The 26,637-nt window shown below is 48.1% G+C and overlaps 1 protein-coding gene across 1 annotated transcript; it reads right to left on the bottom strand.

The window, feature by feature from the left end:
- Positions 427 to 23,921, bottom strand: ALOX5AP (arachidonate 5-lipoxygenase activating protein). The gene is made up of 5 exons (XM_005687536.3): positions 23,775 to 23,921; positions 17,276 to 17,375; positions 10,710 to 10,780; positions 7,704 to 7,785; positions 427 to 883 (listed from the first exon to the last, which is right to left on the bottom strand). The coding sequence occupies exons 1-5, from the start codon at positions 23,842 to 23,844 to the stop codon at positions 721 to 723; spliced, it is 486 nt and encodes a 161-aa protein (XP_005687593.1). The 5' UTR covers positions 23,845 to 23,921; the 3' UTR covers positions 427 to 720.

Below are 26,637 nucleotides of genomic sequence, written 5' to 3'. Positions count from 1 at the left end.
GGTACAGAACAAGGAACAGCTTGACATCATGGTATGAATTTGCTGCAGCTGAGACGTGCACAGGGTGCTGTGGACAGTCGGGCAACATTAGACCAATCTGGAGTTAGGGAAGGCATCTTGGAAAAGGCAGTCTTCAGTTGTGTCCTATTACTTTGTTTAGTGGTATTTATTTGCTCCTTAACATTTTCCAAATAATATGCAAAAATATAAATAAGCGAGTAAAAAACATATCCAAAATCTCTTCACCCAGAGATACTCACAATTGATCATTGGTGACCTTCCAGGAGTGTATGTATGTGTGTATGTGTGTGTGTGTGCGTGTGTGTGTGTAGATAGCATATTTTTTATTATCATCATTAAGGTTGAGGAAAACAGCCTAGTTATTCAACTGTAGCAATATATCCACCCAAAACTCAACAACCAGCCTCAAACATATGTCTGTGTTTTATTTTAGGAAAACATAAACTGGGTCACAAAATGTCTTCAGAAAGCAGGATAAGTCACGAAACACACAGAAGGGATCTGAATTTGCAAATGTGGGGCCTCGGCCTTGTTCAGAGGGCGAGGCTGATGTGAAAATTTCCTCTTCCAGGAAAAGCGAGGTTCACTCAAGCTGCAAAGCCCAGCAGGTCATTAGATTTACAGCGTCTTTTAAAGGGTTGTGCTTTGATGGCTTCTAGGTATCGATTAGCTGAGCACACCAACCGGAATTCAGCAGACTCAAGGGATGAGAAGGAGAGGGGAGATGGTGGTGGTGACAGTCTTGATGTAGTTTTCAAAGTCACTTCCGAAAAAGGCGATGAGGAAATAGTTGAGTATCCCAGCGAGGGACATGGCGAATAGGAACAGGATAATGCGTTTCCCAAATATGTAACCAGGTGTGCTGGAAAGGAAAGAGAGGGAAAACTGGAGAACAGCACAAGTGACGCCAATTTAACACAAAATATTATCGCTTTGAAATACATGGGGCTTAAAGGATACCTCCTTTTACTCAAGGATGCTCCATTTACTTCACAGGAAGGATGGACGTGTCTTACCTAGTATTAGTCATTGAATCTAATTCAGAACCAAGCAAAAAGACCCTTAAACCCATCACCATCAGGGCTCTGCTCTCTGGTTTCTCTGTGCCATGGGAACGCCAGCTCCCAGATGGCGTGAAGGTGGTGGCGTCCGCTGGTAGCCGGGGTTCTGACCGGGGATTAGGAACCCATGGATTCACGAAGACCCTCTCAGGAGTGCCTGTAAGACCCATGCTGGCAGCTGTGTGTAATGCAGGATTTTCAGTGCCTCAGGTGAGAAGGGATGGTATACATGAAACAAGAAGCCTGGTGGATTCTAAGAGATGCTCTCGCATTCAAGGGCTCAGTCTCCTGAGGCTGCCTGGGGATAACTCAAGTTCCCACTAATGAGAGCTGGCCTCTGGGGCTGGAAGGCAGGCCCTTACATGTGAAGGGAAACAAGGAAGGGAGACTTTGTAGGACCGGATGATTTCACCTCCTTCTGTCACAGGCTCTAAATCCTACACTGCTTGCACAGAGCATCCACTGGGGTCAGGAGGCATCTCTCCAGTGACACGTGACCACCCAGCTGTGTTCAGCAGCTGCCTGGTTCCCCTCCTCTGTAGCATCCTTCTGTGATGGCTCTGGATGGCTCATTCCTGCAGCACTGGTATGTTTTGAAAGTTCAGCCAAGTGGGTCACCGAGTGAAAAGTGAAAGTGTCACTCGCTCAGTCCTGTTGTACTCTTCGCAACCCGATGGACTGTAGTTCACCAGGCAAGAATACTGGAGTGGGGTGCCATGCCCTTCTCCAGAGGATTCTTCCTGAACCAGGAATCGAACCCAGATCTCCTGCATTTGCAGGCGGATTCTTTACTGTCTGAGCCACCAGGGAAGCCCCATGGGTCGCCAAGATTATCAGTTGCTAAGGCTGTTAGTAAAGACCCTAGCAAGGGGACTCCTTGGCACTCAGGAGGCCTCCCCAAGAACACCCAACTCATCTAAACAGATGCCTTAAGGCTGCCAGGCCCTTGCTTGCTATAATCTAGAGAATACAATGTGGTATCCATAGGTTCAATGTTAGAAATTTTATCTTATTGAAAGGGACCCCAAAGGTTCATGATGCAACTCCTAGTTTTCCTGTGTCGAGTTTGAAAATAGTTTTGCAGCTGAGTATCAACCTCCTCGCTCCTCACAGTGCTCCATGGATCAGCAGCACAGGAGCTTGTTGGAAATGCAGATGCCCAGGTCCACTGGATCAGAACCCATACTGTGGACAAGCTCCCCCTGGGACTCGTGAGCACAGCAGGATCTGAGAGGCACCCTCAGTTGACAGCTCCCTGCTTCTTGGCCAGTGCGTTCCTCTCTCCTTGGTTTCCTGCTTACAGTCCTGCTTGTGAAGTGACCCATTCTAGCTCTTTGTTAGGGAAAAAAAGTATGGTCCCCAAAGAGAGCGTTCTGAGCTGAACTGTACATGTGCCCCGCCCCCACATTCATACGGTGTAGTCCTAAACCCTAGTCCCTTAGAATGACTGTATTTAGAAAGAGGGTCTTTAAAGAGGTGATAATGATAAAATGATAATGGTAAAATTTTCTCTTCAAGAAAATTAGAGATCCCAAGGGAACATTTCGTGCAAAGATGGGCTCGATAAAGGACATAAATGGTATGGACCTAACAGAAGCAGAAGATATTAAGAAGAGGTGGCAAGAATACACGGAAGAACTGTACAAAAAAGATCTTCATGACCAAGATAATCACGATGGTGTGATCACTCACCTAGAGCCAGACATCCTGGAATGTGAAGTCAAGCGGGCCTTAGAAAGCATCACTACAAGCAAAGCTAGAGGAGGTGATGGAATTCCAGTTGAGCTATTTCACATCCTGAAAGATGATGCTGTGAAAGTGCTGCACTCAATATGCCAGCAAATTTGGAAAACTAAGCAGTGGCCACAGGACTGGAAAAGGTCAGTTTTCATTCCAGTCCCAAAGAAAGGCAATGCCAAAGAATGCTCAAACTACTGCACAATTGCACTCATCTCACATGCTAGTAAAGTAATGCTCAAAATTCTCCAAGCCAGGCTTCAGTGATACGTGAACCGTGAACTTCCAGATGTTCAAGCTGGTTTTAGAAAAGGCAGAGGAACCAGAGATCAAATTGCCAACATCTGCTGGATCACTGAAAAAGCAAGAGAGTTCCAGAAAAACATCTATTTCTGCTTTATTGACTATGCCAAAGCCTTTGACTGTGTGGATCACAATAAACTGTGGAAAATTCTTCAGGAGATGGGAATACCAGACCACCTGACCTGCCTCTTGAGAAATCTATATGCAGGTCAGGAAGCAACAGTTAGAACTGGACATGGAACAACAGACTGGTTCCAAATAGGAAAAGGAGTACGTCAAGGCTGTATATTGTCACCCTGCTTATTTAACTTATATGCAGAGTACATCATGAGAAACGCTGGACTGGAAGAAACACAAGCTGGAATCAAGATTGCCGGGAGAAATATCAATAACCTCAGATATGCAGATGACACCACCCTTATGGCAGAAAGTGAAGAGGAACTAAAAAGCTTCTTGATGAAAGTGAAAGAGGAAAGCAAAAAAGTTGGCTTAAAGCTCAACATTCAGAAAACGAATATCATGGCATCCGGTCCCATCACTTCATGGGAAATAGATGGGGAAAGTGGTAACAGTGTCAGACTTTATTTTGGGGGGCTTCAAAATCACTGCAGATGGTGACTGCAGCCATGAAATTAAAAGATGCTTACTCCTTTGAAGAAAAGTTATGACCAACCTAGACAGCATATTCAAAAGCAGAGACATTACTTTGCCAACAAAGGTCCGTCTAGTCAAGGCTATGGTTTTTCCAGTGGTCATGAATGGATGTGAGAGCTGGAATGTGAAAAAAACTGAGTGCCGAAGAATTGATGCTTTTGAACTGTGGTGTTGGAGAAGACTCTTGAGAGTCCCTTGGACCGCAAGGAGATCCAACCAGTCCATTCTGAAGGAGATCAGCCCTGGGATTTCTTTGGAAGGAACGATGCTAAAGCTGAAACTCCAGTACTTTGGCCACCTCATGAGAAGAGTTGACTCATTGGAAAAGACTCTGATGCTGGGAGGGATTGGGGGCAGGAGGAGAAGGGGATGACAGAGGATGAGATGGTTGGATGGCATCACTGACTGGATGGACGTGAGTCTGAGTGAACTCCGGGAATTGGTGATGGACAGGGGGCCTAGCATGCTGCGATTCATGGGATCACAAAGAGGCGGACACGACTGAGCGACTGAACTGCCTGAGGTAGACCCTAACTCACTATAACCAGTGTTCTTATAAAAAGAGAAGGTCAGGGACTTCCCTGGTGATCTAGTGGTTAAGACTTCAAGCTTTCCAACAAAGGAAACTATAAGCAAGGTGAAAAGACAGCCTTCAGAATGGGAGAAAATAATAGCAAATGAAGCAACTGACAAAGAATTAATTTCAAAAACATACAAGCAACTCCTGCAGCTCAATTCCAGAAAACTAAGCGACCCAATCAAAAAATGGGACAAAGAACTAGACAGACCTTTCTCCAAAGAAGACATACAGATGATTAGCAAACACATGAAAATATGCTCAACATCACTCATTATCAGAGAAACGCAAATCAAAACCACAATGAGATACCATATCACACTGGTCAGAATGGCTGTTATCAAAAAGTCTACAAACAGTAAATTCTGGAGAGGGTGTGGAGAAAAGGGAACCCTCTTACACTGTTGGTAGGAATGCAAACTAGTACAGCCGCTATGGAGAACAGTGTGGAGCTTCCTTAAAAAACTGGAAATAGAACTGCCATATGACCCAGCAATCCCACTGCTGGTCATACACACTGAGGAAATCAGAATTGAAAGAGACACGTGTACCCCAATGTTCATTGCAGCACTGTTTATAATAGCCAGGACATGGAAGCAACCTAGATGTCCATCAGCAGACGAATGGATAAGAAAGCTGTGGTACATATACACAATGGAGTATTACTCAACCATTAAAAAGAATACATTTGAATCAGTTCTAATGAGATGGATGAAACTGGAGCCGATTATACAGAGTGAAGTAAGCCAGAAAGAAAAACACCAATACAGTATATTAACACATATATATGGAATTTAGAAAGATGGCAATGATGACCTGTATACAAAACAGCAAAAAAGACACAGATGTATAGAACAGTCTTTTGGACTCTGTGGGAGAAGTCAAGGGTGTGATGATTTGAGAGAACAGCATTGAACTATGTATATTATCATATGTGAAATCAATCGCCAGTCCAGGTTCGATGCATGAGACAGGGTGCTCAGGGCTGGTGCACTGGGATGACCCTGAGGGATGAGATGGGGAAGGAGGTGAGAGGGGGGTTCAGGATGGGGAACACATGTACACCCATGGCTGATTCATGTCAATGTATAGCAAAAACCACCACGATATTGTAAAGTAATTAGCCTCCAATTAAAATAAATTAAAAAAAAAAAAGATTTTGTGCTTTCAATGCAGAGGGTGCAAGTTTGATCCCCGGTCAGGCAAGCTGGGATCTCATGCAGCCAATAAAAGTTTTTTTTAATTTTTTTAAAGAGAAGGTTAGCGGGGTTTCCCTGGCAGCTCAGCGGTAAATAATCCACCTGCCAGTGCAGGGGACAAGGGTTCGATCCCTGATCTGGGAAGATGCCACATGCTGAGGAGTAACTAACCCCATGTGCCACAGCTATTGAAGCCTGTGCTCCAGGGCCCAGTAGCCATGACTGCTGAGCCCAAGCACCACACCTACTGAAGCCCACACAGCCTAGAGCTGAACTGAGCTCCAGAATAAGAGGAGTCACGGCAATGAGAAGCCCACGCACCACAAGCAGAGTAACCCCTGCTTCCCACAACTAGAGAAAAACCCGCGAGGCAACAAAGACTCGGCACAGCCAGAAATAAATAATACATTAAAAAGTAGATTTTACAGAGAAGGTTACGATGTAGGCACACACAGTGGGAAGACCCTTGAGGACATAGGGAGAAGACGGCCAAGCACAAGCCAAGGAGAGAGGCCCCAGGAAAGAGCAACCCTGCCATTGTCTTGATTTTGGACTGCCAGTCTCCAGAACGATAAGAGAAGACATTTCTGTTATTTAAACAACCTGGTCTGCATGGAGCACTTTGTTCTGGCAGCCTCAAAGACAAATACAGAGAATTACCTGCTAATGTTGGTAAAGAAGTGGAAAGAAAGTAAAGGAGTCTATTTTTTTTTTTTTTTTGAGCCAGAGAATAGAGGCTTCAGAGAAATTTAAATTGTTAAAAGTCAAATATTGTAGTGAGTCAGATTTATCACATGAATGAGGCCACCATATGCTCATTACAGAAAGGAGGGAAAGTGATTTGTGAAGCTATTTCAGAACCTGTTCAAGATAAATCTGTGGTGAAGGATGAAACAGGAGTGCCTCCCGATGAAATAGTGGTGTTCTTGGTCTGGGCAGGATGTTTCTAAGGAGAAGTATCGCCCCTCAAGGAGGCGCTTCTCTGGGTCTTTAACTCTTCCCAGACAACTTCTCCAGGGATGTCACTGCCTTTTTCGCCGCTGAAGAGGGCTCTCTGATCACTTCTTGGCCTTTTGGCTAAGATCAAGTGAAGGAGGAGGCTCTCTGAACTGGGCAGCCTTATCCACCCAGAAAGTGAAAGTGAAGTCGCTCAGTTGTGTCTGACTCTTCTCAACCCCATGGAATGCAGCCCACCAGGCTCCTCTGTCCGTGGGATTCTCTAGGCAACAATACTGGAGTGGGTAGCCTTTCCCTTCTCCACGGGATCTTCCCAACCCAGGGATTGAACCCAGATCTCCCACATTGCAGGCAGATTCTTCACCAGCTGAGCCACAAGGGAAGCCCAAGAATCCGAGAGTGGGTAACCTATCCCTTCTCCAGCAGGTCTTCCCAATCCAGGAATCAAACAGGGGTTGGGGAGGGTGCTATTGTGAGACATGGAGGGGACAAGAAGCGGAATAGGGGGTGGGCACTGGGGCCAGCACATGGGGAGCAGCCCCCACAGCATCTTCCCCACCCTTGGAACCCCTCAGCGATTCTGATCACTCCAGAATTGGGGCAAACTGTAACTTGAACCTTTCTTCTCTAAGTATCATCATTTACTTTACTAAAACCCAGCTTTCGCAACCCAGGTCTAAGGAAAGGACAATTGTAGCCTACACTGTCTCTGTCCGCCACCGGCAATTGTGTCTGACTTCCTCAACATTCTTTCCTCAGGTCCCCGATGTCTGTTACTCAAGAGAATTTATCACAAGGTGCAAGCTTTGGTTCTCCTTCCCCTGACAAATAATGGCGCGCTTCACTCACGGCAGGCTTTGGGAAGCCAGACAGGGGGGTGTGATTCAAGGCCCAGATGCAGCAGGGTGGGAGTAGAGGCTGTGGTTTGGCAAGGCATGCTTTTAATGCACCCTTTGGGAGCCCAGCACCACGTGGAAGAATTTTTTTTTTTTAATGGAAAAACTAGTCAAGGGCCCTGGCTGTATTTCCAGAACCAGCAAAGTTCAGGGAGGAAGAAGGATGAGGGATTGAAGTCGCCCTTCCCACTCCAACCCTCGTGGTCCCTCCCGGTCAGCGGAATATTGGTGAATGACCACTCTTCCAGCTGGAAAGTGCCTCTCCCTCCGTGGTTCTTACTCCGTCCCAGCGGCCTACCTCTGAGTTCTCTCCCCCAGGTAGCCAACAAAGTACTTCTGCCTCACGAACAGATACATCAGTCCAGCAAAAGCAGCAGGAACTAAGAGGAGAAAAGACAACACCCGTGTTAGTGTCCTAGACGGAACCCAGTACTAATACAGCCAATAGGTAATCAGTGTTGGTCGCAAAATCGAGCAGAGGCCTCAGCTTCTGCCAGTCAGGGCTGATGTGGAGTTCAGCAATGAGCCAGGGACAGGAAGCATCCTGAGATCCTTAAGAATAGTCATGCTACCCTGTACTGGCATCATAGTGTCATTTCATACAAAGTCTTTTCATACCCGTCATCTAATCTGAATCCTTTTCACATGACTGGTACCATCTTTTTCTTTATTATGTATTTATTGTATTTCTGGCTGTGCCGAGTCTTCCTTGCTGTACCTGGACTTTCTCTAGTTGTGGCAAGTGGGGGCTACTCTCTAGTTGCAGTGAATGGGCTTCTCACTGTGGTGGCTTCTCATGTTTCAGGCGTATGGGGTCAATAATTGAGGCACACAGTCTTACTTGCCCTGCAGCGTGCTGGATCTCCCTGGAGCAGGGATCAAACCTGTGCCCCCTGCCCTGGCCTGCGGATCCTTAGCCACTGAACCACCAGGGAAGACTTGGTATGGTCTTTTCTATTTCCAGATGTGGAAACATGGATTCCAGCAGTCAAGAGACTTGTGTAAGATTGTCAGCTGGTAGGTGCACGTACACGTGTGTGTGTGTTTGCGTGTGTGTGTGTAGGAGGAAAGCTAGACTTGCTCCCAGAGCCCTGCTCTGAAGCTGGTCCTTACAAAGTACACCCTTCACCTGTGGACCTCTGGGAATCATGATGCTCAACGTTTTCTGAACAATTGCTATGGTTTAGGAAAGATCTCCAGGGAAAGAAATGCCTTTTGCATTCCAACCCTGTGAGGAATACACACAAGTTAAACAACCCCATGGAGTCCTGAGCGCTTGAAGCCGAGAGTTGGAAACCCAGCCCCATCAGGACTGTTAAGATCAGGAGCTAACGCTTAACACATTCTATTAATACATTTGACAAAGGGCTGATTACACTTTTCCTACCTATCAGGAATTACTATGAGGGTGAAACAGAAGTATGGAAATAAATTTCTTCAAAATCCGCATCCACCCCCCCAGCGTTATTCAAATACCAAGTAGAGCGCAGTAACTAAGCACTTGATATGTGTCAGGGAGTGCTCCAGGCAGTCTGGGTACTCGGGTCTCCAATCCTCTCTTCTCTGATGGTTTCAAAGTTGTGACAAGTCACAGCTGCCGTGGACAAGGTTTTTCCTGGTTGGTCCCTTCCAGATGGCTCTGAGCTAACTTATTGGCCCACCTTTCCGTCACCGGGAACTGAACCGAACATGAGCTGATAGAAATCAGGGTGCAAAGTGACTGAACTCACTGCCCATATTTGGGGATCGGTGCCTGCCCCTGGCATGAACCTGAGCTGCTTGAAACACCAGGAGGGATGTCGTGTGCTCAAAACTAGGCTCTAAAATTCTCGGGTTTGAGCAGGTTCCCCTGAGGTTTGGGCTCCTGCTCTGTAATGTGATGGGTTTAGGCTGGTGTTCCTTTCACCTGAAAAATTATCCAATCTACCATATTTATAGGAAATGACTATTACACCGAACAGGAGTGACTGACAGTTTTTCTCCCGGCAATGCCAACACTTGTTTTGGCAGAAAATGCTTACTTCCGGGCCCTGAAACCCTTTTCAACTCCCTTTATCCAACCAGAATAACTCCAGATTCATCTCTATCAAGTATCATCTAAGAAGACATAAAAGGAATCATAACTCCTACTCAAAGTGTAGTTTGACTTCATTTTCCAGGTGATGCCAGACATGTTTCTTATTTAACTGAGGATAGAAAGTGGGAAATTAAGACATTTTTCCTGACAGCCTTATGGATCACCTCATGCTCCTGAAGTAGTTTCTGCTCCCAGCCTTCACCTCTCTCATTGCACCTGATTCTCTTCCTTCGTGGCGTGTCTCACTCTTGGCAATGAACTTATCCATTCATTTATTTTCTGTTGGTCCACCTTGCCAACTGCTGTGTGCTTCTCCACCATCTCTGTCTTATTTACTGCTGTGTATCCAGGGAACAGGGCTTGGCACATAGTAGGTGTTCAGTGTATATTTTTATGGAAATGAATAAAGCAAGAGGACACATGTGAAAAACCCAGGATTTATCCTGAAACCCCTGGGAGTCCGTCCTGGCTCCATTACCCAGCAGCTGAGCAACCTTGAATAAGTCACTTATCTCCCTGAATCAAAGGATCCTCAAAAGTAACAACAGGGGGCAACAATGTCCACTTTACCTGCTGTATTGCGTGAGTGACCACAATAAGGATGAGATCATCTCTCACAGGACACTGGCAGCCTTTTGTCTCACACGGCTGGGCCACAGCGTGGAAGCCGGCCAGGTCACACCAGACCTTCCGCAGACACAAGGCCAGTCTCCAAAGTGGACAAAAATACCACTCGGTTTCCACTTAATTTTAAATCAGTTTTGGGAATCCAACTTGCTGAAGTCAGGACTGTGGGCTGCTGAGGACCAGGGAGGCTGGAGACCTCGACCCATGACGGAAGGAGGAGCACCATGCAGAAGGTAATGAGCAGTCAGCCAGGTGACGGTCGCTCAGAACAGACACCTCCTGCTCTCATTCAGAATGCCCTTGTGTCTGAGCTCATGCTGCTTAAGGTTTCTGAGTCACATTTAGCCTGAAACCACCCTTGTCAGTGCAGCCGCTCTCAACCAGCCACCAGGGAGCCAGCATTAGCAATGCATTACCACCGGCCCCGCACTGGCCCCCCGCCCACTGGCTCACAACCTCCGGAGGGTCTCACCTCTCCGGAGCTTTGCAGATTGGAGCTGGAGGGCAGACAAAGTCTTTTCAACAGAAAAGCCTACACTCGCACCTCTTGGTGACACACGTTTTGGAGTGAGCACACACAAGGAGAAAAGCCCAGGTTACCTTGGCTGCAGAGAAGCCCGGCGCTCCAGAGCATGACAAGGAAGGTGGGGTAGGCATCCACACAGTTCTGGCTGCAGAGTAAATCAACAAGGGGGAAAAAAATCAGAGGACACAGTTTAGTCTGACAATTACCTGAAACCCCAAATAATAATCAATGTCTTGCAAGGTGGGCTTCCCAGGTGGCCCTAGTGGTAAAGAACCCGCCTACCATGCAAGAGACGTAAAAGAGGCAGGTTCAATCCCTGGGTCAGGAAGATCCCCTGGAGGAGGGCATGGTGACCCACTCTGGTATTCTTGCCTAGAGCCTAGCAGACGTGGACAGAAGAGCCTGGCAGGCTGTAGTCCATAGGGTCACACAGAGTCAGACATGACTGAGATGACGTAGCACACGTGCGCACACGTCTCACAAGGCCTGGACTCCATTCATAATTCCTCTGACCTCCAGAAACAGACAGCAGGTAAAGCAGACACAAGCTTGGAATTCACCTACTCCCTTCCGCAGAGAAGCCATTTCTTGATGGATCCTCCTTGGCAGGAGTCCTGCTCCCGGCTATGCCAAAGCACTTCTTAGAATTGAAAAGTGAGAGACGTGGACAGCAGGGCTGGGTGAGTCAGGGTGGGGGCAAGAGAGGGATCCAACAATGTGGACCCCACCAAGTAGACCTTCAGGTCAGACACACAAGTCAGCTCAGACACGTGGGCCAAGCTGAGGAAGGACAGGTGAGCCTCCACGTTACAGGAGCCAGGGTGGATTAGGCAAAGGTGGTGCTCGTTATCCTGCTGATGGCTTTGTCAGGGCGCAGGCCTGGCCCCCGCGCCGGGGTCTGACACCCTTGGTCTCCTTTAAGCTCATGCAATCCTGCCAGTACACTCAGTAACTGCACAGTTTCCTGTGGCTTCTGGGACAAGTAGCCACAAACTCAGAGGGTTAGGACAAATGTATTATCTGCAGGTCAGAAGTCTGAAGTCAGTCTTGATGGACCAAAATGAAGATGTCAGCATCGCTACATCCCTTCTGGAGATGCACTGCTTCTGTCTCTGCCTTTCCCAACTTCTAGAGGCCACCTGTGTTCCTTAGCTCGAAGCCCCATCCAACCTGAAAGCCAGCCATGGTTGATTACGTTTTTGCAACCCCAGCTCTTCTGCCTTCCTCTTGCACATCTGAAGGACATTTGCAATGACATTGGTCCTACCCAGATAATTCCAAATAGTCTCTTAATTTAAACTCAACTGCTTAACAACCTTAACTCCCCCTTGCCATGTAACATAACCTGTTCACGTGTTCCTGGGATCCGGATGTGAACATCTTTGGGGGGTCATTCTTCTGCCTATCACAATTTTCTCATGTGTCAGATGAGAAACTGAACCTTGGAGAAGCTGAAGATAATTTACCCAGGGTCACCCAGAGTAGCAAAGCCAGGACTGTTACCTCTTCAACCCTGCAGGCACACCTTGGAGATAGCGTGGGCTGAGCTCCAGCCCACCACAATAAAGCAAGCACCGCAATAGCACAGCTCACAGGAGTGTTCTGGTTTCCCAGTGCACATGAAAGTTATGTTTATGCTACACTGCAGCCCAGCAAGTGCGCCATAGCATGATGTCTAAAACACAAGGTACATTCCTTAATGACAAGTATTTTATTGCTAAAAAATGCTGTCCGTCATCCGACAATGCAGGGCCGCCACAAATTTTCAGCTGGTGAGAAACACAGTATCTGTGAAGTATGATAAAACAAGGTATGCCTGCACTCAATTAAATAGTGAGTGTCCTCTTGAAAAGCTTCAGGTGAGATCAGGACAATCTATCCAGACATCCATGGAAACACAACATAACAAGACACAGAGGGATAAACAGGGAAAGGCGAAGCAACAAAGCGGGAGGGGCACCCGGTGAGGACTGGTCCCCAACCTGACATTAACCAGCTGTTTGTCATTGGCAGAGCAATTTCTCTGGACTTGGTTTCCCTACTGATAAAACCAAGAGATGAATAGTGAATAACTCTGAGATCCACTTAAGCTCTAAGAGTTGATGGTCTAATGTACCAGTTCTCAAGGTGTGGTCCCTGGATCAGCTGTATCAGAATCACCAGGGACCTTCTTAAAAATGTAAATGTTAATGCCTTCCTTGGACCTATAGAATTAAAACTTCTGGGGGCTGCCCAGTAAGATTTTAAAGAGCCCTCCAGGTGATTCTGATGCATGCTCAAGTTTGAGAACCACTGGTCTAAGGCAATTCAAACTACAGAGGTAAACTCAAAGGTGCAACTTTCTTCAGACTTACCTGGCAGTTCAGTGCTTAAAATTCTGCTCTTCCAATGCAAGGGTTGCAGATTCAATCCCTGGTCAGTGAACTAAGATCCCACATGCTGGGATCCCAGTGCAGCCAAAAAGGTATTAAAAAATCTAATCTTCAAAACACGTTTGGGCTTTTACCCAAATTTCTTTCTTAGAGTTTTCCTCTGGCAGCTTCTTGATGTGCTTCTCATGATTTTTCTCCTAAATATCAGCCTTCAAATTGATAGGGTCTCCCAATTCAGTTGGTACCACTGAGAACCCTAGAATGACCAGCCTTTGGTCTGTCCCTTAGAGAGCGCCCAGGGAGGCTGGGCTGTGTCCCTGGCCACGGGGCCTTCATGTCTTTCTGATGGTCAAAAATTCTTTACTGGAGAACTTGACAAGAAGAAAAGATAAGAAACCAATGTATCCTGTCCTGGGATATGGGCATGGGCGAACCAACAAAGCCTGCTGACTCACTAGGTGCTCTGGACACCCAGAACTTCCACTGACCTATGAACACAGTAATAATTCCAAAGGACAGGAGCCCCTTAAAGATCTACCATTTGGGGTGAAGCACCTAGTGAATAAGAGCCTCTTGATTAGGGTGAAAGAGGAGAGTGAAAAAGTTGGCTTAAAGTTTGACATTCAAAAAAACAAAAATCATGGCATCTGGTTCCATCACTTCATGGCAAATAGATGGGGAAAAAGTGGAAATAGTGGCAGATTGTATTTACTTGGGCACCAAAATCACTGTGGATGGTGACTGCAGCTGTGAAATTATAAGATGCTTGCTCCTTGGAAGAAAAGCTATAACAAACCTAGACAGTGTATTAAAAGGTAGAGATATCACTTTGCCAACAAAGGCCTGTCTAGTCAAACCTATGGCTTTTCCAGTAGTCATGTATGGATGTGAGTTGGACCATAAAGAAGGCTGAGCCCTGAAGAATTGATGTTTATGAACTGCAGTGCTAGAAAAGATTCTTGAAAGTCCCTTGGACAGCAAGAAAATCAAACCAGTCAATTCTAAAGGAAATCAACACTGAATATTCATTGCAAGGTCTGATGTTGAAGCTGAAGCTCCAATACTTTGGCCACATGATGCAAAGAGCCAATTCACTGGAAAAGACCCCGAGGCTGGGAAAGAGTGAGGGCAAGAGGAGAAAGGGACAACAGAGAATGAAATGGTTGGATGGCATCGCAGACTCAATGGATATAGTTTGAACAAACTCCAGGAGATAGTGAAAGAAAAGTCTGATGTGCTGCAGTCTACAGGGTCACAAAGAATCGAATACAACTTAGCAACTTAGAATGCGTGCATGTAACTGAATCACTTTGCTGTATGCTTGAAACTAACACAACATTGTAAATCAACTCTATTTCAAAAAGATTTTAAATTAATTAATTAATGAAGCAAATATCATTAATTACAGTAATAGGATCAATACCAATCAATAGAACCAATGTAGATGGATCACGTTCAAATCATTGGACAAGTCCATGCTACTTAGAAGTGAGCCTAGGGTGAGAGGAGCAGGGGAGAAGAAGCCTTAGGGTGTCATTTACCAAAATGCATTTTTGTGAGACACCAAACCTTTGATACGCTTTTTTTTTTTTAAGGAGGGTTTTCTGTAGTTCAATAAGACCTCCCCTTCTTGGAGAACCAAGTGTCACAGAGTCTCTTAGCACTGTAAAGGGTCTCAAAAGTCTTGCTGTGGGGAACCCGTTTCCCTGTCATACCTGTTAACAGCCCATGAACTTGTAACCTAGGGGACCCATTTTGGAAAATTACACACCTCCAGAGACCCGTTTTCTCTCCACAATCTGTGCTCACCTGCACCCCTGGGGAAGAATCTTAGGTCCCTTAACTGACACTTTTCTCCAAAAATCAAACTTTGACTGCTCTGCCTGCACACATCAGCTGGGAACAGAGCTTCAACCTATGTGTTAGATACAAGATAAGACAGTCAAGGTCTTTTTCTCTCTCAAAATCAGGCTCAGCTCTGCCCTCAAGGGAGATAGGTGGTAGGGCAGCTGATTAACCGAAGTCCAGTCTGAACTAACGGCATAACCTGGCTGGGACGTCTTGTTTATCGACAGCCCCCAAATCTTGAACGGTCGGTATCAGTCCACAGCCAAATTTTATGCTGAAAAACATGCATTAGTCCTTTCAGTCCACCAGCATCATTTATTCTTGATGCTATCTTCCCTTTCTATGGTCTCTAAACATTTACGATCCCACACTCCATCAACCAAGACTTTTGATGATATAAGCCTATGACAGGTACATTTATGTACAAATTATACACAACATATGCCTCTCGATCTGTATATTAAAACTGAGTAAAGCTTAGTTTCCTATAGATGGCAACAGTAAGTACATGTTCTCTTCTACTCGCATCCCCGTGGCTCATCTCACACCCCTTTTGGGTGCCTTTGGAGGCCCCTGGGGAAGCTCTCATTGGGAATGACTTTCTTCTGGTAGCTTCCTGGCAGAGGCGCTCAGACCGGAGGCCCTGGGGGTGGCCAGCGGGCAGTAACAACCGCTGCATTATCTCCAGAGCCTTCCACAACCCACCTCAGGCACACACAGGGTGCTGCAAGCTGGCCAGGGAGGAAATGGTCTTTGTAACAGAACCACAGCAGTGTCTGGATGACCTTTATCTTACAGAAAATTTTCCTCCACCCCCGCCATAGGTCCAACCTCTCCACAGCTCACTCTCCTCCCCTCGGTCTCTTTCCCCTCTCTGGAAGGGTAAGTAGGAAAGTCAGGACCCCCAGGCAGCACTGACTGCCCACCACTCTTCTCTAGCATCTTTTGATCTCAGGGACTGCACGCCATTGCAGAGCTCCACAGCCACCCCCACAGGGCACTTCCACAATCCGGAGGCTGGCCGTGGGGACCAGCGGTCAGTGTGGTGGCTTCGTCTTCTTCTTTTTTATAATTTATTTTTATTTATTTGGTTGCTCCGGGTCTTGGTTGCAGCATGTGGAATCTAGCTCCCTGACCAGGGACCGAACCCAGGCCCTTTGCATTGACAGTGCCGAGTTTTAACCACCAGGGCAGTCCCATGGTAGCTTCTGAGAAGGAGAGCTGGTTCACTCCTGGAAGAAAAGGCAGAAACAAGGCGGCCTGGCCTGCTGTGGCTCTTCCTCATTGCTGGCAAGATGGGAGCTCAACTTCCCACCTGGTACAGAGAAATTCCCCTGCCCCCACTTCTCCAATACTGACCAGCTGTGTTCATAAGAGCACAGTGCTGCTGGTGAGAATGCAGTGATCTGGGTGGGAAGAAGCTTCCCATTCCAGTCTGTCTGTAGAACAGGATTCCTGGTTTTTGGATTCCATTTTCACGGAGGTTCTGGCATCATCCCCAGTGGAGCACCCTGTCTTTGCTCCTCTTTGCCGGCCCCTGCACACGGCACAGAAGGGCTGGGGGTGCCCCACACACGATTCCCCTCTCCTATAAATGTGAACATCCTACATGGCTTAAAGCCACACCTTTCAACTTCTCCCTACCCTTCTAGAACTTTCCTTGTGTGGCCCTATGTCCTGTTTTAGAAGGCTCTCTGGGGAATATCAAAGTCACCTCCAAGCCGAGACTGAAGGCCAGCTCCCTGGCAGCTTGGGGCTACAGCCGCCCTTCCTAACAAGCCTCCAGTCACAGGCATGGAGAAGCCCGCCACAGGCTGATGGCTGAACCCTTTGTCTAAATGCATTTGGCAGAGAGGAAAATGAATGTTTGAATAACAACGTTCAGATTTGCATCCCAAATAGCACCCCTCCTCCTTCCCTGAGTTGTTCCGGTGTTTTCTAGCAACCTTTACCTACAGAAGTAAAGAAGGAGAGATAGAAAAGCAAGCGGATAGTCCCCTCATGCTCTCTGTCCTGGTCGCTCCAGGAGACCAGGCGTAGGTGTGTCCACGGGGCAGCAGGCAGCTGCCTGCCAGTCCTGCTTGTTGCTTCTGATGCCAGCTGGTGAGTAATGGCCGGTTTGCACACCAGCACTTCGGGACTAACCCCCCAGGAAATTGGTCAACTCCATGACCGAATGACTGGCTGAGAGGTTTCCTGACCAGGCAGGAGCTGTGAGGTCTACGTCCCCACCCGCAACACCTCTGCTTCCTCTCTTCAAACACCAGCACCTGCTAAAATGATGAAAAGTACCCCCAAAGCCTCCCAGGTGAAGTTCAAGCTTCCCTGGAACCCACACTGCCCCCTGCCACACCCCAGCCTCCAGAAGGTTGTCCCAGGCCCACTCCGGGTCAAAGAGCAGTGTCAGAGTTTGGACTCACTTGGCAGTGTAGACCCGCTCAAAGGCCAGCGTCCCAGTCCTCTGGAAGCTCCGCCCATTGTGGGTCTTGCTTTCGTGCTCCACCTTGTGGGCAAAGAACCCTGCCAGAAGGAAAGGTTTGGATTTATGATGGGCACTATCCCGAGCCTGGTATCTTAATATTTTTCCTGGAATGTTAAATGTTTCCTTCTCTCGACCTCTAAACACCCCTAATTGTCCTCCATCAAATGTCACTGAGCACAAAGGTATTCAGCAGCTACTCTTGACTGATTGCTACACTTGGTGTTGGTGAGGCAATTGTGAGCAAGACACACCCCCACCAGAAGAAACAGACAACCAAGTAAAGAAAGGCCTACAGAGAGACGCGTGCTGAGACTGAGTGAGAGCGTGGAGCCATCGAGGGTCAAAGAGGGCTAACGATTCAGTGTTTGGGTCACAGAAGGATTCCTAGAGGGATTGACGTGTGAGATAAAACCTGAAGGACAAGCAGATGGAGGGGGCCAGGGAGAGCTGAGCAGACCGCTTCACTCGGTCGGCATGGGGTGTGCAGAGGCCCAGCAGCAATTCCCTCTGGGGTTCCTACATCCAATTGCCTGGGAGATGGGAGGTGGGGAGGGCAGTAATGGGGAGTATAAACCTGGTAGAATTACAAATGAGGCCGAAGAGAGGGAGACGGTGAATTGCTCTTTCAATGCCATTTCTCTGTTATCACTTGCCTTGTGCCAGACACTCAGCTTGTATCAGAGAACAAAACATACACTCAGAGCCTTGGCCTCAGGAGCTTATGTTCCAGCGAGGATACAAGGAAAGGAGACAGACCACACACAGTAAACAATGTGTAAGAATTAAAATCACACAGTGTGACGAGCTGTGGACAAAAGCGAAGGCAGAGCAGGGCAGGGGCCTCCAGGGGTGCTGGTCAGGGTGGCCAGGGGGAGCCTCAAGGAAAAAGTGCTAAGTGAGCCAAGGTTGAGCAGATGGTGGCAGGGACACAGCCCTCAGACCAGCAGTGTGACCATGACCTTGAGGAGAGCCACGTTAAGAATGTCTGAATTTATTGCCATCTTGAGGAAGCATGGAGTTACTGACAGGTGTGAGCTGATGAATGGCTTCGCCAGAAAGCCGCTCTGTCTTAGCGTAGTGAGGGCTTAGAGGGGTGAGACCCAGGACAGGGGGAAAGGCAGCAGGGAGCTGGTTAGGGCGATGGCTGGGGGATGCAGAGACGCGGGGGAGACAGAGTCTGTCTTGTTTACAGGCTGGATGGTGGGGAGGGGGGAACACGGTCTCTCCTTCCCTCTCGCTCTTTCCTCCTTTCTCTTCCTCTCTCTCCCACCCCTCCTATTTTATTCCTTTCCTCCTATTTCAAGAGTGAAAAAAGGAAAAAGGGTGACAGTCAGGTATCCCACTCACAGGATTTCTTTTTATCAACTTCACATTAGCCTCCTCGAAAAGACCTGAAAAGGATGCTTCATCCATTGTATCCGTGGATAAAAGCCTTCATGATTTGCTTTTTGGTGAAAGCATGTTCCTCCCCTAGGGCTGTGCCCACACCGGGCAGAGCCACAGGGCTGGCTTCATGATGGCACTCTGGTGGACGCCAGACACATGCTCTGTGAAGCACATCCCCACGCTGTCTGGCACTGTGGCTCAGAGAGGTTGAATAACCTTCTCTGTCCCACCACTGGGGAACAGGGGGCTGCTGGGACTCGAGTCCAGCTGGGCATGCGAGAGTGTGTCCATCCTCTTACTATCACGCAGAAGCTCACTGCAGGGACTCCATCAGCAATGTGGGGTCTGCTCTGCATGTCTCTTCTCTCCAGAGAATACAGTGGAAATTCTGATCACTGTCTTTCCAGAACCCAAGGTGATGCCCGTGCCTCTGAACACATAAGCAGGGACGGTATTAAGACAGTCCGAGGTTACTTCTGCAGCCAGCTGCACGGCGGGGCCCTCCTTCTCTCAGCCTGCTTCCCTTCTTCCTCTCCTTGCCCAAGAACAGCCCCTTCCTCTTTTTCAAGTCTTAGTCCTCCACCTGCGACCTTGACCCTGCTTTGGCCAGCCTCTTCCGGTCTTCCTTCATCGATGTTTGCCCTGCTTCATAAATCTTTGGTCTCTATTTTTCTCCGAATCTTTACCCTTGAAACATGCTCAAATCTCTCCTAACCTCAAAACAGAACGAAAACAAGCCTGCCTCTGTCCTGAACCCCCACTAGGGTCTACCTCTCTTTCCTTCCAAGCTAAACTTGAGAGAGTTGGGCCACATTTGTCCACTCCTCCAAATACTGACACTCCATACTCCATATGCTTGATCATGTTACAGAAACTATGCGTGCAGGGAGCATTCACACACTGCTCTTGCCTGGCTGCTAACATCAGGCCAAACCAGAGGGATGGAGAGAGACCAGAGGGAGAAGGTTGCAAACGGTCACCGAGAAACTACCTCATGCTGGCCTCTGCCAGCAACTCAGGGATTATCTGAGGCAACACCCTCAGCTACCACAGGTGGACAGTATTAGAACCCCACCTCTCTGTTGAGGAAACTGCAGGTCAGAGAATGTGAATAACTTTCTCAGGATCACAGAAAAAGATTCTGAGATTTTCATTTAGTATGAGTCAGCCCTGTGATACACAAGAATAGCTCACACCTCCATCATTTTAACAGAACTGGTGTCTGGATTTCGGGAACAGATTTCTTGCATGAAAAACACCCACCTGCATCTTAGAAAGAAGATAGCAAGTTGGTGGTGGGTGGGGTGGGAAGGAGTAATCTGATGACTAGGGACTCTGGAAACTAAGTCGGCTGAGAAATGATATGTTGAACCAGGGATATTACAGGTGACTTTGGAAATACAGAAGCTTCAGGCACAGTCTAAGCTTTTCCAAAGAACAGACACACCAGTGGATAGAAATTAGAGGGCAGCAGGTTTCAGTTCGATGTAACAGAGAACTTCCCGAGCAGTGAGTGTTTGAATGAGTGAATCCAAGACACACACATCGTGTAAACTTCCACGTTTTGAAGTAGCTTTGAATCCCAGTTTCACCACTACTGACTCTGGAATCTCCAACTAATTCTCTAAGCTCTCTAAGCTCCACTTAGTTATTCTGTGAAATAAGAGTGCAATAGTAGAATATTTCATAGTGTGCAAGGATTAAATGAGATCATGTTTTGACCAGCACGAAGCACCATACATGACACACAGCAAATTCTCAATACACTTGACAATGGGAAGAGTGAGCCCAGGACGTTGTGAGCACTCCATCCTGGGAGTGTTCAGTAGGGGCTGTTGAGGATGCTGTCTAGACTTCTGCTGTTACCATTCACAAGGTCTCCATGCACAAGGCCCTGGGTCCCTCCCCTCAGCTCACTCTCTCCCCCACCCCCCCCCCAACCTAATTAGTTTGGCTTCCCGTGGGAATCATTTTCTCCAAAGCCATGTTTCCCAGGTTTGTTCATGTCAAAGCTGTTGGCACCCTGGCCGAGAAGTGGGAGGCCCTCTGGATGCTACGCAGAGGAAATGCATCTGTCTACACGACCGGGGAAACCAGGCTTTGGTACTCGTGGTCCAGGTCGCTCAAACTTTAAACGTGGTCTGCGTTCCCAAACGTGCATTATGCTGGATCAAGCTGGGAGGGGGCCTCGGGTTCAATGATTTTGATGACTCCTGACTGTTTGGGAGGCAGAGGAGGAAGCTCACAGGGCTGGTGGGCTCTGCCTCTCCCCTGGGGAATTGGGAGCCAGAGCGGCACCCCCCCCCACCCCCATAGTATCACAGACACAGGGGCCGAAACTCCTTGTCTTGGGACAAACACGAAGTACACAGTGCCTGGCAACAGCATGTAAATCGATCCTAAAGCTAACAGGAAGGGTTTTGAATGTAACTGGGGTGGGGGCAGAGTTTTTGCATATTTTCTGCACGTAATACAGTAGGTAGACCTTTGGCTGCAACCTCAAGGTTAATTAGAATTGCAAAGAGAGGTTCTGGACCTCGATTGGACCTTTGTGTTTGCCTAAAAGCTCAAGGATAAAACAGGTAGAGGTGTTATCTCCCCAGTCACTTGAATTTCTCTGGTTCCCCTGCACCAGCACATTGAACAGAGTTAAAAGGTGGTCTAAGCATGACCAGCAAGCCTCGCTCTGTGCCTCAGAGATGAGCAAGGCTGATCCTGAGCCTCTGAAGAGAGCCAAGAACTCCTTCAGTGGCTTCAAAACTGCCCCAACCTTTGCAAAATCACTCTGTCCACACGGTGCCCTTGCTGGTCACAGGGCAGGGGATGGGGAGGAACAGAGGCTGTGACATGGGCTCCGTGCTATCCACATCGCCACAAACATAGCCCAATCGGCAATGTGTCCAGGATGAAAAGTCTCCAGCCCAAAGCAGGAGCTGGTCCACTCTCAATTCCCTCCCTGCCAGGAAGCGTCATCAGCTCATGGGACTGTGTGAGCAAGGCCATCGCGTCCCGTCGTCGCCTATCCAAGATGGTCAGCCGAAAGATTGTGATTAGAGCTCAGACTTGTGGCCATCTATCCTCTCTCCTCCCCACGACCTAATCTCACCTGCCAAAAATGATTAGAAATCTCGTCGTCCACCTCAAGTCTGCTCAGGGTTCCCTGCGCTTCTACAGAGAAGCCCAGGACTCATCGGACACTCCAGGGCCAGGTCCTGGGGCATCTCGGGGGAGGGGGAGAGGCTCTGTTCTCATGGAGGGGACCACGCAGCATCCCCTCACTGAGCTCTGGACCGGAGGCCAGCAGCTCAGGGTGGCTGCGAACCTCTGCATGGGCGGCTGAGGGGACTCCGGCTCCCGTCCCCTGTCACCGATCTTGACGGGTTTCGAGGGGGCCGGAGGGGGCACCCGAACAACCAGCACCCATGCAACTGCCACCACAGGGACTCGAGGCTTCACAGCAGGCTTCCTGCTTCCTGCCTGCCCATCTTCTCCTGCTGTTTGCTGCTAATCCCCATGGATGTGGGACCCTTCCTGGGCCAGGCAGAGTCCCCGTTGGGAGTACGCAGGTTGAATGAATGATCCTTTGGAGATTTACAGAGACCAAGAGAGCCCAGCATGGCAACTGCATGAAACAGCAGTGGCTTGGGCCACGGCAGCCTCACCCGGAGCCATTCGTCCCCTCTCAGAGCTGCAGCTCTGTTGTGCGGCACTTACTATGAAAATGCTCGGGTCAGAAAGCTGCCAAGTGTTGTTCCACAGAGGAGACCGACTTGGAGTGTGCAAGATTGGTCTCTCTGGTGCCAGGAGGCCATGGGAGCCTTACTCTGTGCCCAGAGGGCTCATCACAAACCTAAGGCCACACTCAAGCTGGGGGAAAATATCAGGATATCCCAAATCGAGTGAATACCCACATTTCCAAAGTGTAACAGTATATGAACATTCAGAAATTACCGTTAAGTTACAGAGTAAATCTTCCCCTTTTTTTCTCTGTCTTCATAAACTGCAAATCCTAAAGACACCAGCCATGCTGATAAAAAGAATCTGAGACAGTCCTAACTTAGGGATTTAAAGAGAAACTCCACCCTGTCCTGCCTTTCTCAGTTCTAGGTCCCTTGCCTGGGTTAAGTGACACCAGGGTTAATGGAAATCCCCTGGAGAAGGGATAAGCTACCCACTCCAGTACTCTTAGGCTTCCCTGGTGGCTCAGATGGTAAAGAATCTGCCTGTAATGCAGGAGAACTGGTTTCAATCCCTGGGTCAGGAAGATCCCCTGGAGGAGGGCATGGCAACCCACTCCAGTGTTCTTGCCTGGAGAATCCCATGGACAGAGCAGCCTGGTGGGCTACAGTCCATGGGATCGCGAAGAGTCGGACACAACTGAGCGAAAGCACAGCGCAGGGTTAGTGGAAATGCAACCCTCAAACAAGGAAATCCTTCTGACTCTCTCTCCCTTTATGTGAGTACATGATGTCTACCAAAGAATGCTTCAAAAATTACACATTGTTAAAGAAAAAGGAAGTATTGCAAAGAATGTATTTCGTCAAAAGAAATTAAAAAGCAATACAGAGGTAAAATAATGAAAAAGTGAAGTCTCCCCTCACACTGGCCAAATTTATTTATTTTTTTAGCCTACAGGTAACAGGTAACTCCTACTGCGCTGAAGTCAGCCTGCTGCACCGGGTATAACCCAGTGTCTGAATGAACATATATTTGATTGTCGCTTTCAGGCTTCCTGCCCTCCAACTGGCCACAGTAATTAATAGTTAAAGTGCTGATTGCAAACACTTCAGTGATGGTTTCTGTACAACCAACTTGCTGTTCCAGCTCTACAGACATGATTAATCATCCCCATTAAAGCAAAAGAAAGATGGGGAGAAGGAAAACTCCCAGTTAACACGGAAGTGCACGCATCCTTGTACAGTCAAATAAAGATACAAATACAGATAAGAAAAAAATGTACACACATATACACACACAAACACACAAGTGTGTAAGCCTGACTCTCAAACACCGAAACACCAAGCCGACCCCGAGGGAGGGGCCTCCCTTACCATTCTGGACCACGCTGATGAGGGTGACAATGGCCAGCAGGACGATATTGCCCACGGCTTCTTGGTCCATGGTTGTTTCGGGTTCCTAGCAGGACTGCTCAGCTCCCTGGCACCCCACGTCCGCACTGTGCAGGAAGGGGAAGTGGGAGCCAGCCTCTGCCTTTCATCATTAGAATTTCCGAAGGTCCCAGCACAATTACAGGCCTTCTTCTTCTTCCTTTTTTTTTTTTTTTTTTTTTTAATTAGCCACCGTAGTGCCCCGGGCTCAGCCTCTCCTGCCAGAAGAAGCAGGGCTCAGGAGTAGAGAAGGAAGGGAATAAAAAGTGAAACTTGTTTTTCATTCATGGAGCACCTAAAAGGTCTGTGTCCAGGGTACCATCTTTCTTTCTTTCTTTGAATTCCTGGGAAAATAAATAAATACTTGACACATGACAGAATCCAGAGCAGCAGCCACATAGGCCCTGGATGAATGAATGAACGAATGAAGAAGTGATGTTTCTATGGGAAACAAGCAACAAGAGGATGAAAACTAAACCAAGGGGCCTTCCCTGGTGGCTCAGTGATAAAGAATCTGCCTGCCAATGCAGGAGACACGGGTTCAATCCTGGTCTGGGAAGATCTCACATGCCACGGAGCCACAAAGCCCATGCACCACCGTTACTGAGCCCGTAGTCTAGGGGTCACCAGCCACAACGACTGAAGCCCACACTCCGTAGATCTGTGTTCCACAAGGGAATCCACTGCAATGAGATGTCTGCACACCACAGCTAGAGAGTAGCCCCTGCTTGCTGCAACTAGAGAAAAGCCTGAGCAGCAACGAAGACCCAGCACAGCTGAGAATAAAATAAGTAAATAAATAAAATTATTTTAAAAAATAAGGAGCAGAAAGAGGGTCACAGGTGACTCCCGAGGAAAACCTCCATGCAGGAAGGATTGTTCAACACCTCAACTGGCTTCTCTGAGGTCATTACTGAGATGCTCCCCTAGAATCTTCTTCACATAATGATGAGTAGCTGCTGCTGTTGCTTAGTCACTTCAGTCATGTCCGACTCTGTGTGACCCCACAGACGGCAGCCCAACAGGCTTCCCCGTCCCTGGGATTCTCCAGGCAAGAACACTGGAGTGGGTTGCCATTTCCTTCTCCAATGCATGAAAGTGAAAAGTGAAAGTGAAGTCGCTCAGTCGTGCCCGACTCTAGCGACCCCATGGACCGCAGCCCACCAGGCTCCTCCGTCCATGGGATTTTCCAGGCAAGAGTACTGGAATGATGAGTAGAGAAAAGGTTAAAGAGGGAACCTGCTGAATGAAGTAGGCAGTGCCTGTTATTTTACAGGAGGTTTCTCCCTGTAAACAGCAACCACTCAGAAGTTACACAGAACATGCAAGATTCTGTGATCTTCATCCCCTCAGCATCTATTTGGCAGTGATAAAGATAAGTGTTTATCAAAACCTCACTTTGAAAGAGAATGCTGACCACTCTACTTGGTGGTTGTGGGGTTTTCATCTCGGTGTGGGAGAGGCTGGTGCGGGGAAGAGATCACACGGCCTTGTATTTGAGTAGCTGCAGCCGGCTGGAGGGAAAGAGGTCCTTGGAGGTGGCGAGTGGAGCTTGGATGCACAGAGGCCAATTACAAGGGCATCCCTGAGCCAGTTCACAATGCTCCCAAGAACCAAGTGCCTAGAACACTTTGCACCATGTGGAGTCATTACATGATTGTCTAGGGGCTCAGCACTAGCAAGAGGCATGTGTTCACCTCAATGGGATCTGATGTGTAAATTTCAGGGAAAACTTGAGTCCCAGCCAGCAAGGGGTCTGCCCCCCATAAAGTTGGCCCTTCTAAGACTCCTCCTATTTTAGTAACAGTGCATCAGAAGTGAAGGTCAGACCCTTGAAAAGTTCTCTAGTTGCAAACAATAGAAATTCAGCTCTAGCTAGCCTGAGCCAAAAGGGAAGTCTTATTGACTCAAAGACTGCATGGAACTGAACAGCCAAGCATTGAAACAAGCAGAGATGAGATTGGGCCTCTCAGATGAAATTTCCTGTCTCAGTCTCTCTCTCTCCACTTTCTTATAGCTTACCAGCCTTCTTCGCTCTGCAGACCAGCTTTCTCCACACAGTGGAAAATATCTCCCCCTCCACCTCTAGAGTTTTATATCTTACAGCTCTGTCATCTGTAAAGGACTGACTTTTCTCAGTGAACCCACTCCAGTATTCTTGCCTGGGAAATCCCATGGACAGAGGAGCCTGGAAGGCTACAGTCCATGGGGTTGCTGAGACAACCAGCTGGCAGAAAAATGAGAGAATCTGGGGGTTTCCGCAGTCTCCTGTGGTTGAGCGAGACTGTTCCCTAAAGAAAGACAGGGGTCGGTAGGGGAGAGGAGTGCTGGGTATGTCTACTGTTCTATTGAGACTGTTTAGGACTCATAATCCCACATTAAAATGCCCAACTTTAAAGCAGTTTCTGAATCCTATAGTCTCCTGTATTTAAGACGTATTCTAATCTCCTTCCTGTTTGTGGTGGGTAAGTTTGTGCCAAGACCTGCAGGCACACAGACACGGTATCAACACAGTCCTACATGGTCTGCCCAGGGCGCTTGTGCAAACCTCATCAGACCCCAGGAATGCAGGAAGGAGAAGCCTCGGCCACTGGTTTCCCAAGCCTCAGGAGCCCTACAAACAGGGTCGATGGGGGGATGCCCAACCAGCCCCACTTTAGAAAGCTGAGAAGGCACGTGCTAGGAGGGACCCGTGATGGGACCCCCGCCCCCACATCTGAGCTTCTGGAGTCACCTTGCCAGGATGGGGCACACGTGTGTGAGTCCACTTCACCCGAGAAGAGAGCGTTTAAATAGTCAGCCGAGA

The sequence above is a fragment of the Capra hircus genome, chromosome 12, assembly GCF_001704415.2.
Source record: "Capra hircus breed San Clemente chromosome 12, ASM170441v1, whole genome shotgun sequence".
In the NCBI taxonomy this organism is placed as follows: Eukaryota; Metazoa; Chordata; class Mammalia; order Artiodactyla; family Bovidae; genus Capra; species Capra hircus.
Note: the sequence above shows the minus strand (reverse complement) of the source record. Positions and strands in the feature narration are given on the sequence as shown.

Coding starts and splice junctions, on each gene's coding strand:
- ALOX5AP (XM_005687536.3), bottom strand. CDS start 23,844: ATGGACCAAGAAGCCGTGGGCAATATCGTCCTGCTGGCCATTGTCACC. Junction 10,781..17,275: donor GAGCGGGTCTACACTGCCAA/GTGAGTCCAAAC, acceptor TTTACTCTGCAG/CCAGAACTGTGTGGATGCCT. Junction 884..7,703: donor CTGGGGGAGAGAACTCAGAG/GTAGGCCGCTGG, acceptor TTTCCTTTCCAG/CACACCTGGTTACATATTTG.